This window comes from Pyricularia grisea, assembly GCF_004355905.1.
Source record: "Pyricularia grisea strain NI907 chromosome Unknown Pyricularia_grisea_NI907_Scaffold_2, whole genome shotgun sequence".
NCBI classification, from domain to species: domain Eukaryota; kingdom Fungi; phylum Ascomycota; class Sordariomycetes; order Magnaporthales; family Pyriculariaceae; genus Pyricularia; species Pyricularia grisea.
The window spans coordinates 6536195-6553885 of record NW_022156717.1 but is presented as its reverse complement, the minus strand read 5'-3'; the positions used below and the strand labels follow the sequence as shown (position 1 = coordinate 6553885).

Below are 17691 nucleotides of genomic sequence, written 5' to 3'. Positions count from 1 at the left end.
CGGTTACCTTCGCTAACACCAATATCTGCCGATAACCGTACTACGACAAATGTGATGCGATTTTCATAGCTCAGTCCCCAGAGAAGATTGTGACTGCATATGTAACAGAAACCGCCATCATACCACTAATAAAACGCCACAAGAGGCTACCTAGTTGGAGGGCAAGGAGGGAGGGCTAGCCACGGTTTAAGTTGTTGCCCGATGACGATGTTGCTTCGTCTCTCCTTTGCAGGTGTTTTGGGACCGGCTTTGATACTAACTAAGGTATTCAAGGCCGTTGGACGTTCTGCCATACCCCGGCTGGGTTTTCCGACGACCATTTCTTTTTCACAACTGACAAGTGGGAGACGGGACTTCAGCCCATCCCGCTGATGAAAAGTTTACGGTTGTCATTCGTTCCTAAATAATTAATATATCTCCCATAACGCACGGAGGTTCATGACAAGCTGCACCGGGTAGTTGTTACTGAAGGTAAAGGTTTAGGTAGGCAATTAATTGCTGTTCTGGGCTGGCCCAGGTATATGGATCCCTGCCAGGTCTTGCCTTTTCTCATTGGATCTTTCCTATTTTGGCCAATTATAAGGACGCTTGGGATTTCGGTCTTTTCTTTGATTGGCTTAAGGTTGACCAATCAGGACTCACAAATAGCTATGCGACTGGTCATATTCCACCTTGACAGGGTTGCAGGGAATCACGAAGAAGCATCTACAGGCTCTCGTTGTTTCTGTCTAAGTAACGGGCTCCAGTCCATCCCCTTTATCTAGTCCGCTTTGGGCTTGACATGCCGGCCATGGCAATATCGCGAAAGCCACCAGCGACATTGAGGGAGGGGTTAAGATCGGTTTTGGAAGGGGGAAAGGGAGTGAAAAACAAAACAAGGGGGGAAAAAAGAAAGAAAGAAAGAAAAGAGTAAAGGGTGCCCCTGTTAATTTCTCTTTCTGGCAATTTTGATATGACCAATGTCGTCAGTTCCCCTGGGCCCTGAGGGAGATTTCTGCTTCAATAGTGATCAAATCGAAGCAGATCACCTCCCTATTCAACTAAACCAGGCTCGGTCGGGACTTTCATGCAACCAGAAGCGCTGGATGAACTAGTGGGCTTTGTTTCACGTGTACTGATGGAACCCAAACTCGGCGAGTTGAATATCGAGTGCAGCGGAGAGCCAAGCAAGCCTCCGAACCTCTTAGCGCTTCCTAAAACCGGTGTCGTTTTGGGGCTGATATTGAAGTCTCGATCCCCTCTAGTCTAGTCTGGTATTGGCATCTTGCGACTTGCTTCCTTGCGAGATGGGCTGTGGGCGACCCAATCTCGCCAGAGGCTGATACCTTATGAGTATAATTTCAAGGTGGACGAACCAGCACCCTGATGCGCAACTGTGCATATTGCTGGTTTCTGATATTACTTGCCGTGTTACGCGTCGATCTAGCGGAGACAAACAAAACCCATCATTGCTAGCAAAATCCATGACAGACATGGATAGACTAAGACCACATGCAGACCTAACCGCACTCTTGCATGATAAGCATATCAAGGGATACACCCGCATCCATCGTCCGGATGAATCCCAGTGCAGCGACTCACGGCGTTGGGACGACTATACTCTTGGCTCCATTCTTCTTGTTGTTGGCGCCCGGGAGAAGAAACGTGGTGGGCCGCTAATATGGAGTGGTCGCAAGTGACTGGCTCAAAGATGAAGCAGGAGACGTAATGCGGGAGTAGGTAAATATGCGAGAGATTGAGGATCACTGAAACTGTCAGATCTCAGATTTCCTAATGATGACTGACGGCTTGCACGTAGTGGTGGGGGAGTAAACTATGTGATATCGAAGCAGTAATCGGCCTTTTTTTGGGTGTCGTCCTAACTACAGGGGAAGAAAGAGTCGAAAGGTGCGGCACGACAGTCTCAGTCTGCCGTCATCGGAGCAACTCGGGTGTCTGTTCTGGTGATGCGACGATCGGTTGACCCGTCCTTTCACTTTCATCTGGGCGACTAATGGACGGGCGACATTCTCCCACAAGCCGTTGTTTTTGCTCAACATCTGCCCATGTATACTTTTTTTAATCTTTTTTTTTCTTTTTTTTTTTCTCTCTAGGTAATCATGGGATGGAATAAGACAGCCCTGACAGCGTCGTTTTCTCCATGGGGAACTTGCCGTTTTACCTGTGCGCGCGCGCCGTTCATTATAGTTGCGCGCTTTAATAATTAACACCTCCCAAGGCCAACTTTTGCTTTTGTTTCTGTTTCCTGGTATGGTTAAGCAGCCTTGGCAGCATTTTGGTCAGTGGCGTTCCCGCCGGGCCAAAGCGATTACAAGTACAGTAAAAAAAAAAAAAAAAAAAAAAAAAAACGCACTAAGGTAGTGTGAATGCACCTTTCAGCTTACATTGTCACCCCAGAATAAAGTCTTGCAAGGTAGGTCGTTTAGTACTGTACTTTCCCGTTGGACATGACGGGATGTGTTCCTTGTCATATGCAGGTTGGCAGCACAGCCCCTCCAGGCGAAGCCCGAGTGAGGCGGCAGATTGAGGGAGAAAGAACATACCCAGGACCCACCAAGCCACCCTCGGCCCAACAAGCAAAGCTGCTTGTGCTTTTGTTCTTTGAAGCCACTGGCTGTTGGTTTTTTTTTTCCTCTCTAGGTATTGCCTCCCTTTCTTTCCCTTTTCGCCTTTTGCTTCTATTTTTGATTAATCAAGATACTTGTTTCGTCGGGCTATCGCAAAATCCGTCATGGAAAAGTCCCCGAACGGCAAGCGGGCAGCTCCACCAAAGGTTTTCCGTTGTGGATCATACTAGCCATTAAATGCCGCCCTCAATTTTTCTGGGTGGCCAAGGTTCGAGGCAAATCCTTGTGGTCGCTCTCGGAAATCCCAAATCCCACTTCCACACCTCGAAGCGGCGGCCGAGTGGCCGCAACGGCGCAGCACATGTTAACAGCTTGCCCACCTTGAAACTACCCTGACCACCCTTTGAGAAAAAACTCATCCCCGCCATCTTGACTTGACCATCGTCGCAACTCCCCTAATTACCTGGTCTTCCGTGTTCATCAGCCTGGGGAAGTCCTTGCGGCGACAGCCGTGCAGAGATGACCATGGAACACGCTAGCGATTCTTTCATGTTCTCCGTTGACACATCTGTCGTTGTTTGCTGCGAGTTCCTGACAAGAGAGATCGACTCGGCGTTTTGTGGAGCAAACTGTCTTTTGTCTTTTGCTAGTGAACGAACCTGCCTGCATGCATACGTAGGGTAGGTAGGTACTTGTCAGGCCTACAAGGAGGAAGTCAAGGGTTTTAACATGTTGTAATAATCACTTACTCACTTACCAGGCTTGCCAGGTACGAATAGTTCGCAGAGTAAAAAGTCACATGAGATCTCCAGAGCGAGCGGATGCTTCAAGGGTGGTGGTGATTTTCTTTTTTCCAGTGTCGTTCTTTTTTTTTTTTTTTGCCCATGTTTGCCTGTCATTGCCCCACTACGTTACCTTCCAGGTATGGACAAGATACACCCCCCACAGCCCGTTTTCGCTGTCTCGTTACTGGCTTGAACGCCAACAGTGGCGGCTGCATACGACGTACATGCATGCAGAGCGATGGAGTCCTTTCTACGGGTGGATCAGGACACCGCTGGAGGCTAGGCCAAACGGCCCTGTTCGATCAGTCTTGCAGCCCAGCCCAGGGCAAGCAAGGTACGGTACCGCACTTTTTTTACGTGGTGTTTGACTAAATGTACTGTGGTGTACCTAGTTGAGCTGATGGTTGCAGGCGGGTGAGGGAGGGTGCGTTGCATGCCTAGAAGGGACAAAACGGCAGCACAGCCGACAAGGGTATGTTGTGGTTTAGCATGAGGCCCAGCTATATCACCATCGCCCACCCTCCATTCCGTGCACTCTTTCACGAGCCCTCTTTTTTTTTTTTCTCCTCCTCACGAGCAACTCGTCCTCCGCTTTCTCTTCTTCTCATTCGCGGTCGCAGGCGCGTTAGCCTACTTCCCTCAACTTGGGACCGCCGGCTCCGTCAACCTTTTTTTCTTTTTCTTGACTATTTTCCCTTAACTCTCTCCCACTCTCTCACCTCTCACCAGGCTCAAGCGCGCTCCACTACACCTTACTCCCTTCTCCTGGAAGAAAACTAGGCCAGCCTCCGATATACCTAAGAAATGCCTCCGCAACTACTTCCGGCATCCGCCGCGGCCTTTGCGCCGCGTGCATCTTCGGTCAATGTCGTCCTCGGATCAAAGGTCGAGCCGTGGCTTACACAAACCCTGAAGCGCATCAACAGGGTTAAGCGCCCACTCAACAGTGTTCCTCAGCACCAGAGGTGTCTCACAGAGACCTTGTCGTCGCCAGATGCTATCTGGACCTTGGCCTCATTAATGTTCCCAAAATTCCCCGAATCGGATCTCAAGAAGGATTCCGACCCATTAGTTGAGGCCCTCCAGAACTATCAGCTGGTCCACATCGAGGCATACATTGTTCACGTCGACATGGTCTTGCGCAACGAGGTCGCCTTCAAGCTAACCCCGGATACTATCGAGTCCCTCATTGAGTACCACAAGGAGGTCCACTGCGTTGACACCAAGGCGAGCACTTATGAGTGGTCAGAGAAGGAGCAACAGTGCAAGAAGCTGCATGAGGATTTCATCCAAGCCATCAACCGTTACGTCTTCCGCACGCATGTTTCTGCACTTGAGGGTTTGGAGGAGGAAGGTGCCGGCGAGCTGCTGAATGGGAGGAGTGAGGATGTCAAGACCGCCATTCTGGGCCTCATCAAGCCCCTGGTGCCTCCGCCGCCCAAGGTCGTAGAACCTATCCGCCAGCCGCCCTTGCTACCCAGCTCTACCATGAGCATGTGGTCGCAGCCAACCATGACCACTTCTCTGCCAGCGCCTGTAGAATCATGGAGGGTTCTACCATCTAGCCCCAACGTCCCTGCAACTACAGCCGATGCAAACAACACAATTTGGGCCACAATGGGCATGAACGACGTCCAGTTGCCTTCACCGCCAACGCCGCCTTACAGCCAGCCACTCACAACCGCCGGTTACTTCTACAGCTCTCCTCTCGTCGCATCACCGATTCCCACGCTGTCGTTGCCTAGCATGTTTACACCGCAATGCGGTGTAGGTATGGGCTACGGCGGCTTTGGCTGGGATAGGTATCAAGAGTACACGACTACCATGTGACAACCACCACAAGTCACTGGTGCAATCTATCCGACGGTAACATCTTCTTAAAAATGATTTACCAGCTTCCATGCAACTCACCCATTGGAAGCCGTTGGACAGGATCGGAGATGAGAAAAGAGACAAACAAACAAAAAAAAGAAGGCCAACTCTTTCCACTGTGGAATCGACAACAATAACAAGAGCGGCAACGGCGTGGCGAGCATCCAACCCAAAGGCATTCGGCGTTATTTCTTGCATCGGCTTTTGCATCGGAGCGACTTGCGACACTCCTACTATACCACATGCGCGTACTTAATTTTTTCCCCTTGATTTTCCTTTGTCATTTGGTCAATTTTTTTAATTTTTTTTTGGGCTAGCGAGCGTTGGGTCTGGGTCTTTCATTTTTCTCCTTTTGGGATGCATCGTCCACAATAACCGCTAGCTCGGTTTCACTGCCACTTTCTTTTTTCTCTCTTTTTTCTCTGGACATCTCATCTCCTCTTTCCTACACCACTCATCGGCTGGGTCCTGGGCGGGTTTTTGTTGCATTATACAAGGCGGGATTTTCCTTATTCGTCATACACAAGAGGAACATGCAGCAATGCACCCCTTCGCTCGGCAGAAGTCCGAGACAGAAAGACCATTTCACTATGGTTCCTTTCTACATTTCCTACTCTTTTTTTTTCCCTTCCCTCCTGAACCCCCTTGCCTACAAGGCAGAAAGAGGCTTTCTTAAGAGATACCCCATTTGAAGTATAGTTTTGGGCTACCCAAGATATACTGCACTCGCTGTTGGAAGAGTTGTTTTTTTCTTTTGTCTACTCCTTTCTCAGATATCCGACCTTTGTTTTTCTTTCTTTTGTCTCACGGATGATGTTACGACCTTTACGACGAATATACCCCCGCAACGATGATCGCGACGACTTTTCTTATTCAGACGACACAGAATTCGACCCTCCTCAGCTTGATGCTGAGCAGCATCTTTTTTGTTTCACGAAGGAAAAGCACGATTACGAACATCGACGGAAATTATTCGGCCGAGGGTGGACCAGCTTGGCAAGGACTGGTTTTCTTGTCAGGCGAAAGTTCATTTTCAAACAAAGATCGATAAAACAGCGAGTCCGTGGCTGAGACGTTTACAACGTCGTGGCAGACACTGGTTGTCGACAGGGGAATAATCATTGGCACACTCAGTACTGGGGTTTTTCGCAAACTACCAGTCGTGGGGAATTCGGAACCAAGAGCGAGACGGGATCTATCGACTTTGGAAGAAGCATGGGGCAGGCCCATCAATGTGCTGGACATGATTGAAAATGCGAGTTCTTGACGGTGCTGCCATACCACCTTACCACCAGAGGTCCGCTGCGCCCTTGAGTCGTGCCGTGTCACGGTGAGTATTCTGCTAGTCGGAATTTACCGTGTGGCCAACTTGGAAGGTCTTAAGACGCGGTGCGACCAGGGCGTGGACTTTGAGGGAGGTACAAGGCTTGATGGCAGGCACAGAGGGGAGCATCACAGGAGGGAACAGGTGATATGCATGTAGTCATCTCACTACAGTTCTGAAGACTGCTTCAGATCACACGGCACCCCAAGAGCTGTTGAGATCCGAGACTGGTCTAGAAGGCAAGCCGCGAGCGTAATGCTTGGCTCGTGCAGGAAGGGCATACCATGCCTTGGGGGTTGCGACGCAGGTCGGTGCAAACCCTGGGGCTGCTTGTCGCTTCCTGTGCAAAACCAAACATTACAGTCGAACTCTCTGTGAGAGGGCATGGGATGCTGGATGATCTACTGCTTAAAGGCGGCCTCGGACACGAGGCGAGCAGAACGCCCTGGTGGCGCTTTGTCTTCCTTGGCGCCGAGTTAAAGCTCTATTGTTATCGAGGCTACAAGTAGTAGTTAATTGGACATTACATAAAAACCCTGAAAGCGATACTTGATTCACTTTGGCCGACGTGATTAACTGTGTCTGTGTACATGCATGTGTCGTCGTGGTTCACCTGAGAGAAAGGGGTGGTAGGGTGTACGGGCTTGCGGTTAATTACAGATTACCCAGGACCAGAACCCAAATCTAGTGGAAGACAATCAGATGAAGACCGCTATCCTGATTTTTATTTTATTTTAATTTGAAATACAATTAGCCTGTCGTCCATTCCTCCGTCATAGAATTCGAGATACTCATGAGATCATCTGATGATACAGTCTTTCAAGAAGTATAGTTTTTTTTTTCATCGTTACAACAAGCTCACCTATAACCTCGTAGTACTCTCCTGGAAGCTTGGGAGACGGGTGAGAAGTATGTGACATGTGTATGGTATGGTATCTGCAAGGCCATAATTTCCTTCGGCCGATACATTGTGTCCCACCACCATTCTCGATGATGCTGGCAGTTGAAATCTTTCACAGGCCTCATCTACCCGGGCCGCCATAACAATAACCCTTTTTAACGTCGCAGGGGTGAAAAAAGGCCCCTGCAGACAGTAACGTCACGCTTCGGATGACGAAGAATGATCAAAAAGGAGGGGGTGAAGGGAAGAAGAAAAAAAAGCAACAAAAATAAAAAGGGTCACGCGGGGGGGCCGGCAATCCGACCATCAGTACGACTGTACAGATTCTTTTTCCTTGATTTTTGAGTTGACCGCTTTTTCTTCCTTTTCTCGGTGTACAACAATCCCTTCTATTTTTTATATATATATATTTTTTATTCTCCTTTTAGTCCCCCCCACGGTGTCCGATTTCCTAAAACAGATCTCCGCCCCGAGATTTTTGTGGTTGGTGAGATATACCCTCTCAGCTGACGCGTTCTTTTGTGTCTCGCAAAAAGACAAGGGGGAAAGAATGTTCCTGGTTTCACTCGAGGTTTAAAAAGAGGTGTCACTTGATCGAGTTGTTCGGCGGCTGGGCGCAAGCAGAATAAAAAAAAAGAGGTGATAAGGGAAAAAAAAAGATGAAAAAGTGGGCAGGGGAGGCGGGAAGAGCCACTGCCATGCATCCTTCGCTTTTCAAGGGGTTATTTCTCCCTTGGATTCCATTTTGACAGGGCAAGATGATTGAATTGATTGGCTGGCTTTTTTTGTTTTTCTTTTTCCATTCTTTCCTGTGTTATTTCCGGGCCTGGCATACATATAATGTACGGATATGAAACCGAACAAAGGAAAATGACATTACGGGTAACCTCACATGCTCGTCGGTACATAATCTGTTTGCCTTGTTCGTGCCTCGTTCATATGCTTGCCGTCCCGTCCCCCCGCCTTGATCCTCTACTCGCTGTGTTTTTGACAAGCAGGGTCTTTCCTGGCAGGTGATCATCAAGTAGCATTTTGCCCCACGCGGTATTTTCGAATGTCCGGGCGCTGATTGCTACCTTAAAAGTAAAATTATTTTATTTTTATTATTTTGTTCTTCTTAATGGGTTGACCTACTTTTTCTTGGGCTGTATGTGGTCTTTTCAACGACGACGATGGTGGGGTGTTTGTTCAATCGCTGCTACCCACGGAGCAGATACTGGTTTTATTATTGCATACACCAAAACTGGCTTGCGTGACACTCATCACCAAGGCTATCTATCACCTTCGGTACTTTTACTTGATTGCAGTCTTGATGCATGGTGCTGTGGGCAATGGCAACTTCGCAACGGTTACAGTAAATCGAGTGTGAGATTACAAAGCTTCAGCGGTACTGGTGGCCTACGTCTCTTTGGGCAGGCATTGTTGCCCAAATATATCACAAGGCCTAGCAAGTCGGGCCATGAGAGCGTTGATCTATCCCTGAGAAGGGCCAAGATCTTTTTTGGTACCTGGATGATCATATAAATCCGATAGGCACGAGGAGCATGGCTCTCACTGATGGGTATCACATCGAAGGCTATCTTTTTAATCTTTTTTTTTTTCGATACAAATCTGGGATAAAACAAGCAGACAATGCCCATTGGTGGTCTTAATATCTGCTCCAGCACAGCATGATGGCTTGATGCTGCCATGATGTCACTGCCACTTGATCGGATGTTATGGATGCATTACCTCCCTCCTATCCCACTACTCCGTACATTGTACCAGGTACGACGTGATTCGTAATCGGACGTATTCGTTGGGTCCCTTGAAACATAAGCAAAGAAACACAATCATTTATTTTTACGTGTCTGGAACCTGAGGGAGTCGGTCCATCGGGGGACAAACAACGCCGACAAGAAAAAGAAAAATGACATCCTGTCAGGGGCACCAAGCCACAAAAGGGTAGGGAGGGCTTTCGCATAACGCCAACCTCGGAGCTGCATCGCAAAGACAACGGACGAGGCGGCCGTCGGGGAAGCACACGGCGCGCGTGCGCGCGCAAGACCCCAAGATTGGATGCATCTCCGAGAAAGATCGCCCAACAAGCTTCTCGGGGAGGTGGCGGAAAACGGGGGGTTGACTATTGTATATTCATCGCGTGGCGTTTATTGTTGGTAACTCTTCAGAACTTACCCCTTGATACACAACAGCTAAGGTCCCTTTGGTCAGTCTTTGTTGAGGCTTTTGTCACAGAAACAAAAATGTGCATATTATTTTGCGCTTCTGCACCGATAGCACCATGTACAGGCTAGGAAATTCAATCTCAAAAGGGGTTGTTAGATAGGAAAGATTGGAAGGTCTTTTTTTTTTCGAATGTTCCACAGCCAGTAGTACATTGTCTCGGACAAGGCCGCGGTCATGCATCATCCCGAACTGAGAGTGTGTGGCTCCGATGCAGTTGTGAAATAATTCGAACATCTACAGGAGGTTCCAGCACAATCCCTGTGTAGAAAGTCTTTACATTGGCTTCCTCGGACTGCCCTAGGAGGTGTAAGACAAGAGGTGTTGAATTAACAAGGGGCTGACGAGAGAAGCATGAGTAAAACTGACCTTGTACATTCCTCCAGGATTCAAGGCTACTACTGTAAAACGGGAAATAAGAGCGTCGTCGTAACACATCCAATAACGATAGGGAGAATGACTAGAGCTTCTAGAAGGATCGCAGTCATGGAATGAAATGTGCACAAGAGTGATCGCCTATCCCAGGCAACATCAGCAGTTTTTGGACATCAGCTCACGAAAGGACAAAGTTACCAACAAAAGAAAAAAAAATCCACTAAACATCAGTAAGATCCCATTCTTGGCGAAGCTTGCAGAAAGCAGTCTTTGGCTTTCCCATTGGACCAAAGCCCCTATTACACGGAACCCGACAGTTTGGAAAGAGTAATGAGTGGCATAGTAAGACGCACCAACTACGATTGAAAGATGAGCCGCGCGGATGATGATGGGTCGACGATGTTGGTGATGATGCACATTTTGTTTTTTTTTTTCTTGTCTTATTTTCCCCCCCTCACTTTACCCATATTTTCCAAGACTTCGTATCTTTTGATGCAGCTTCTGGTGAAGGCGGGGGGTAGTTGCTGGATTCGATATGCTATTGGACGGATTCCCGCAAAATCTGCCTTGGAGGCGATGAACCTGCATATGCACAATGTTCCTGCTGCATGCAGCAGAGCTAGCCTGGACTGCTAAGAAGGACTAGGCATCAGTCAATCACTAGGCAAAGGCCTTGGGGGCCTGATGTAAGGGTGTTGTTTCTTTTTTGGCTCGGCTTAGAGCGAGATTGATGATACTCCGCGTTAGGCCCACAAGCGAAGGGAAGTGAGAATGATCGACTGAAGTGTAGAAAATATAACCATAGAGCTTGGCCGTCCATCGAGGCTTTGCTGGGATTGGCGCTCGAATGAAAAAAGGTGAAGAGACTAACTAAGTAGACAAACAACAGCATGCATGCATCATCGCTCAGTAGAGAAGAGATGTACCCAACAGAAAATGCAAACAGATTCAGACGCCAGTCAAGTCTACCTACATTGTACCTATACTTTGGTACTTCTCAAGCGTACAGCGTATTTCAAAGTTGCATCTCAGGCCCATGAGAACATAGCCTAGACACCGTGATTTTATGTAAATTTATACAATTCCAATATACTACATTCAATCAATTTGAAAAAAAAAAGAACAAATTCATCATATGCTACCGCTTACCTCATGCCGACTTGGCAGCCAGTTCGCGATCCACACCCCTGGCGATGTAGTCGGAAATCGCCATGTTTGTAATCATGGGGTTCACGCCCGACGCCGACGGGAACACGCTGGCGTCGGCAACAAACAAGTTCTCGTAACCCCAGACGTGGCCCTTGGGATCTACGACGCCCTCGCCCTCGTTGATGCCCATCCGGCACGTGCCCATCTGGTGAGCAGACGAGAAGGGCGCCACGGGCGGCCGGTTGCCGACGCGGCGGAGCTCCTTGATCCAGGCGGCAAAGTCTGGGTCGTTGATGCCGAGGTTGGGCTTTTTCGCATCGTCGCCGGTCGTGTCGGCCGAGGCGGTCGAGGACGCGCTGGTGGGCCTCCTGACGAACGGCTCGACGCCCGGCAGGAAAGCCCGGATCTCGGTGGCGCCCATCACGTAGCAGCACTTGGCTGTGGCGATGACGCCCTCGAGGGTGTGCGCGCGGTCAAAGTCCGATGGCGTGTAGTGCACCACCGGCGTGCCTGTCGTGGGGTCCACGTGGATCCTGCCCGAGTCGCGGTCTCGGGTCAAGGCGATGTAGACGTCCATGTGGCGGTACTTGATCGCGGCGACCTTGAAGTCGATGCTGCTCTTCCAGGGAAGCATTGACATGTTGGTGTATGGTATCTGGCATGTAGGTTCAAGCTTGACGCCATGGCCGTGGCCATCAAGGTCCTCGAATGATGTGCAGAAACTGGTGATGATTCCGCCTGTGTAAATTGTTAAGACCTGTCATCGTTGGCCGTAGCGTGATGGTTGTACAATGAAGACTTACCCTCCCATGGTTGTATATCTTCCTTGTAGTATGCCCCGACAAAATTGCACGGATGTAGATACAAGTTGTGTCCCAGGTGTCGATTCTACAGGCTTCGGGTTAGCAGAAACGACGCACAGAAACGAGCAGCATCTCCGAGTATATGTGCAAGGAATCTTTGCAAACTCTCACTTACCTTGACGCCGCTCTTTGTTAAAACAACAGGACTCCACAGAGACCCTGCCGAGACAATAACCTTCTTGGCCTTGATGGCAACCTTTCTGACAGCACGTTGTTCCTTGGGCCCGGTAACTCCACCAGAGCTATCACGAGATGTCCAAGTACCAACGACTCCGTTGGCGACCTTGCCACCTGAGGCCTCATCGAACGTGACCTTATCAACCTGGAAACCCTCAATAAAGGTGGCGCCCGCTTTCTTCGCATCCGGAAGCCAGCTCACCGCGGGGCCTTGTTTCTCGGCACTGCCGCAGCCCATCATGCATCGGCCGCACCAGTGCTCGGCCCCTCCCGAGTTTTGCGGCAGCGCTGCCGCGTGCCACCCGAGCTTTCGGCATCCGTCCAGCAGGACCTGGCCTCTGTGGGTTTGCTTGACCGAGTTCTCGCTTCCCCGGCCGGCTCCCATGTAGTCGCACACACGATCCAGACAGTTCTGGAACTCTTCGGTTTCGAAAAAGACCAGGCCACGCTCTTGACTCCACTCACGTCTGACGAATCCCTGCGTCTGCAGACACACGCTCCAGTTGATGGTGCCGCCGCCACCCCAAGTTGAGCCGGCTGCGATGTTGGTCGACCCATCAGCACTGACCACAACACCGCCGTTCTCGCAGAGGAGGCGACTGCCTTCCTCCTGCGGCATTGGGAACTGATCGGGTGTAAAGTAGTAGCCCTTATCAACAACGACCACTCTGTGACCGGCCTCGGCTAGGATTTTGGCACACACGCCGCCACCACAACCCGAGCCAACGATCACGACGTCTGTGTCAATGACGGCAGGGCTAACTGGTGCCTTGTTGTCCTCTGCATTGGGCGCACGACCAAACTGAAGGAACTCAAAGTCAAAGCTCGGGCCCGGCTTCCAGTCGTGAGGGACATCAAGATAGCCGCCTGCCTGCTTGAACAGCGGGCTGGCCTGCAGCCACGCGTTCTGAGCAAACATGGATAGGGATTTGACCAGCAACCTGATGTCGGTGAGGCGAGACACCGACCAGCCCCGAATGATGGCCTCGCGGATGTGCAGCGGCTGCTCGTGTACCGGGGTGCAGTACCCCGTCAAGAAAAAGGCACCCACCCTGGTCGAAACGGCAGCCAGGACGCCGCCGAGCCGGGCGCGGAGCTTTGGGTGGACCGAAGTGCAGACGGTCCGCTTCATATGACCGACCAGGGCTGGGTTGGTGGAGAAGCTCTCGAGGAAGACGGCCTTGAGCAGCTCCTTGTCCGGGTGGCCGGCGACGGTGTTGTGCACGTCTTCCAGGAGGGCGTCATACTTGTGGTCTGGTATTTTGATCTGCGTCTTCTTGTCATCGACCTTGGACTCGGGGACCACGGGAGCCAGGATCGCGTCGACTAGGGACACGAGGACGGCCCACTGTACCGGCGTCCAGAAGTCGCAGGCTTCCATCTTACCAAGCTCGACGACCTGTGGCCTGGCCGGCGCGACGGTGGAATTTTTCCCCATCTTGTCGACTTGGGTTGCCGAATCTTTTTGGTCCAATTTCCCAGGCATGGGGTTTATTTTTTTCCTTCTCACTTTTTGCTTAATATCTGCTATGGTCAAAACAAAGCTGTTGTGTTGAATCAACCAAGCAGCATAGGAGTTGGAGTGGAATTCTTGTGTCACCGTGTGTATTGTATTGTATATTAATGAAAATTAAAATGGGTGACATTAAGCTGTCCAAGCGGGGAATTCAAAGAAATACTACCTCGGGATCCTCGCTTAACCTACGTGGTAGAGTGCAGAGCGTTCCAACAGAAAAAAAATAGTAGCAGACCACTGTGGTTCGAGGTGACGAACAAAAAGTGAAGATAGGACGGAACGGCTCCCGGGTGGGCTTGCAATAAACAGTGTGATGAGGCGCAGATCAGAGGCAGGTACCTCTCCTTAGTGCACGTGCTTTCATCTCAACCCTTTGTGGCGACCGAAAATTTATACGCAGTGTGAGTTTCTAGTGTTTTACGTTGTACGCGTCCTTTATCGTTTCCTTTTTACCGAGAAGAAGAAAGTCACAACCTCGGGATGATTCGAGGGTTTTTTTTTTGGTTTTTTTGTTCCAAGTTGAACAAAAGTGTTGTTACTGAATTCAAAACCTGGGATCCATGCCGTCGGTCTTCTTGGCTGTCAAAGAGAAAATGCAGGAGGTGCTACCTACCCCACTCCACTCCCCTCCACTCCACTCCGCCAACTTTGCTTCTAGGCCAGACTGGCAAGGAAGTAACAGTGAGTGGATTGGGATATGTGCCATTGTTAAGCGGGGTGCAGCGGCAAACTTCCCCGGTGCTGCAATCATAAAAATGAGCGAGATTAACTTGCATCTTGGCCGAGATTTGAGAAACTGCCGTCTCAACTGTAGATCCACGCCTAATATCTATCTACCTCATCCAGTAGTGGTTCCCAGTGAATGAAATAATCAATTTCTCAAAATATCTGACCAAGTAATTTATCTAGACAAACTATCGATCGTTTTGAATAGTTCTCCTTTGCCCATCGCAACATAAACTTCGCAATTCAATTCCCAGGTAAGAATCGTACTAGTCCTCCTCGATTCATCAACTATCATAATAATGGTACGTGTCCCGATCCCGATATGATACCGTCGGCTTCCTCACCGGCGGTCTCGGGAAAGGATTGATATCTGGAGAAGGGTCGCGCATGTAGGCGGCGTAAGTGCGCCTCTCCCGCTCCACTGCCAATCTGGCCGCCCGCTCTCGCTCCTCCTGCTCTTCGACTTTGCGCCAGTATTCTTCTTCCTGACGCTCCGCCTCCCGCTGTCGATACCACGCAGCGCGAGCCTTTGCGTCCGCGGCGTGTCTCTCCTTTTCCACCCTGATCCTCTCGGCAGCCACTGCAGCCGCGGCGATACGTTCTCGCTCCTCGAGCTCGATTTCGGCAGCAATCTCTCGTTGCGTCCGCACCGGCTCGACTAGTCGCACCCCCGGCATTTGTACTGGCAGGTAGCGGGGCTGAGCGGCCAGCCTTTCGGGTAGCCGGCGGTTGGTTGCCACGGAGGCTTCGTCTATCAGACGCGTCTCCTCACGCTCCTCGGCCTTTCCGTGTATCCGGCCCCTGTTGTAGGCCTCTTGGATGTCGACGGCAGGAACCATGGGCTGCTGGTGAAGGACTGACTGCTGCTGGTATCCTTGATACTGCTGCTGCTGCTGCTGCTGCGGCTGCGGCGGCTGATGTTGCTGCATCATTGGGTGCTGGACGATGACTGGCGCAGATGTTGGCGCGTTGGGAACGCGAGGCATGATTCTTTGTGGCTGTCTCCGAGAGGTCTGACTTTGCTGACGCCTGCCGCCATGCACTTTACACATGTATTCGCCCTCGTTTTGGTTGCGTCTGCGGCTGTTGGCTCGGGAATGGTATTCGGAGCCCTGAACATATTTCTTGGGGCCTCTCTGACGCTTCCTGCGCCGACCGTCAGAGGTGGAGCCGTGAGAGGTTGGCATGCTGACTTCATCCTCGCTGCCCGACCACGAGCCACTGCTGGAGGATCCACTGCTTTCTGATTCGGAGCCAGAGTCCGATTCGGAGCTGGAAGAATCGCTCCGGTCGCGCCGACGGCCGTCTCGCCCATGGTTAGCGGTTCTGGGTTGACCAACTGGAGGTCGACCAGCTGGAGGTCGTCCAACCGGACCGGGCCCACCAACAAGGCCAAGTCGACCAGCAGGACCAGGTCGACTAACTGGCGGTCGAGGTGGCAGAGGGTGCCCGTTCTGCATCGGACGCGGTGGTGGACCGCCAGGCATTCTAGGAGGAGGAGGAGGCCCTTGACGCTGCGGTCCAAGACTGGCATTGATCTGGCCTGGAGGGGGAAACTGCACTTGGGGAGGACCTTGCGGGAAACGTGCCATTTGATCTATCAAGGAATCTGGAGGGAAATCATGTGGTCCCAGTAGACCATCGATCCCATGATGTATCCTCTGAGCCTTGATATCTTCCTCCATTTCCCTCTCCTTGAGCAAGGTCTCAACATCTACACCAGGCTTGGGCGCATTCTTGAAGTAAGCAGTGATGGAGACACGCTTCTCCATCTTCTTTTTCTTCTTTTTGACCTGGCCGTTGGGCTTGGATATGAGCACGGTGGTGATGGACGTTGTCCCAGGCTTGGCGCCACCATGTAGCTTCTTTTCGTATTTCTTATACTCCTTGTCCGTCAACTCTCGGCGCTTGTCGTCCAACTGAACAAGAGTGATCTCAAACCGTTCGGGGTCAGTTAGCTCATCCATCTCGAGCTTCCTGCGTGCCCTTTCGATCTGCCGCTGCTGACCGGAGCCCATACCCTTCTTCTTCTCGGCGACTCCACTGTCGCTTGCCTTGTTCAGCTGGCGGATCTGTCGAATGATCTCCTTGCGGGGCAGGTCCTGGATCTCGGTGACGTGAGCATTCATCCAAGTCGATTGGATCTTTTCCCCCTCGACCGTGTGGCCCTCGTCACCCTCGACCGGCTCGATGCGGAAGACATAGTATGTCGTCAACCGATCGCGGCAGTCCTCGGGGGAGCGAAACTCGTCGCGCAGATCCGAGATCTCGTGTGTGCTGCGCCTCCTCACGAGGCGTGGCGTCATGGGTGGTGGTCTGGTGATGGGCTGCCCCATGTTGGGCTGGGCCATTACCGGGTTGTGCTGTGGGCGCGGAGGCATCATATTTGGCCCTGGGCGAGGAGGACCTCCCATCCCTGGTGGGGCCGGCGGTGGCCTCATGATGCCTGGTGGTGGAGGTCCGCCACGGCCGCCGAATTTGAGGAAGCCGTCGGGGAACATGTCTGCGTTTGACATGTTTCGGGCGCTCGAAGAGACAAGAACGACAGGTGAAAGTGGAGTAGTCAGGTGAATGATGGCCTTTCTCAGGCCTTGGTAGTCATGAAGCCGAGTTGATCCTCGTTAGACTGGGCAAATTCAGAGTCGACAAGTTATAAGCATTCCCTCGTTACGATTTGGGCACGAGAAACTGGGGGGCAAAGGCTGGCTTATATCAACGCCAGTTAATTGAACACAAAAGGTGACGAGTGGCAAGGGAAGAAACATGCTTTCGGATTCAAGCGAGTATACCTGTACTTGGTACACGTCCTGGTACATACCAGTAACATTCACTTGGCTAACCACCGCTGTACTGTCACAACATACCATAGCGTTTCTTTTTTTCTTTTTTTTTTGTCCTCCGCGGAATCGGGCGAGCTTTTTTTTTTGTACAGATTCAGCTGAGCTCTCATACTTCTCTTTGTTTTAATTTGAGGATGTGTGGGTTGCATGCAGCTCATATTCGTCACGGTGCAGATGCGTCCTTTTCTCATCAAATAAGAAGATGGCGAAAAGATGCACTTCCGAGCCTCGCCTGGCTTTCTCTTTCACCCGAAATCAACCACAAAAATCATCCGCCCAGAAGGATTTTTTCTTTCTTTCTTTTTTTCTTACCACCCCTTCATCAGTTGACGGGCGGCAGCAAAGGCAGCGAGGCTGGACGTTTCCCCCCCCC

At 50.9% G+C, this 17691-nt stretch overlaps 3 protein-coding genes across 3 annotated transcripts; 1 reads left to right on the top strand and 2 right to left on the bottom strand.

Annotated features, from left to right (window-relative positions):
- Positions 1–4156: 4156 nt before the first annotated feature.
- PgNI_04515 (uncharacterized protein) lies at positions 4157–5182 on the top strand (the record flags this gene model as incomplete). The annotated part of the gene is made up of 1 exon (XM_031124560.1): positions 4157–5182. One exon carries the CDS (start codon positions 4157–4159, stop codon positions 5180–5182), a length of 1026 nt encoding a protein of 341 aa, XP_030985077.1.
- Positions 5183–10803: 5621 nt separating this feature from the next.
- PgNI_04514 (uncharacterized protein) lies at positions 10804–13990 on the bottom strand. The gene is made up of 3 exons (XM_031124559.1): positions 12175–13990; positions 12000–12084; positions 10804–11934 (listed from the first exon to the last, which is right to left on the bottom strand). The coding sequence occupies exons 1-3, from the start codon at positions 13720–13722 to the stop codon at positions 11198–11200; spliced, it is 2370 nt and encodes a 789-aa protein (XP_030985078.1). The 5' UTR covers positions 13723–13990; the 3' UTR covers positions 10804–11197.
- A 772-nt stretch (positions 13991–14762) lies between these two features.
- PgNI_04513 (uncharacterized protein) lies at positions 14763–16994 on the bottom strand (the record flags this gene model as incomplete). The annotated part of the gene is made up of 1 exon (XM_031124558.1): positions 14763–16994. The coding sequence occupies one exon, from the start codon at positions 16992–16994 to the stop codon at positions 14763–14765; it is 2232 nt and encodes a 743-aa protein (XP_030985083.1).
- Positions 16995–17691: the final 697 nt, after the last annotated feature.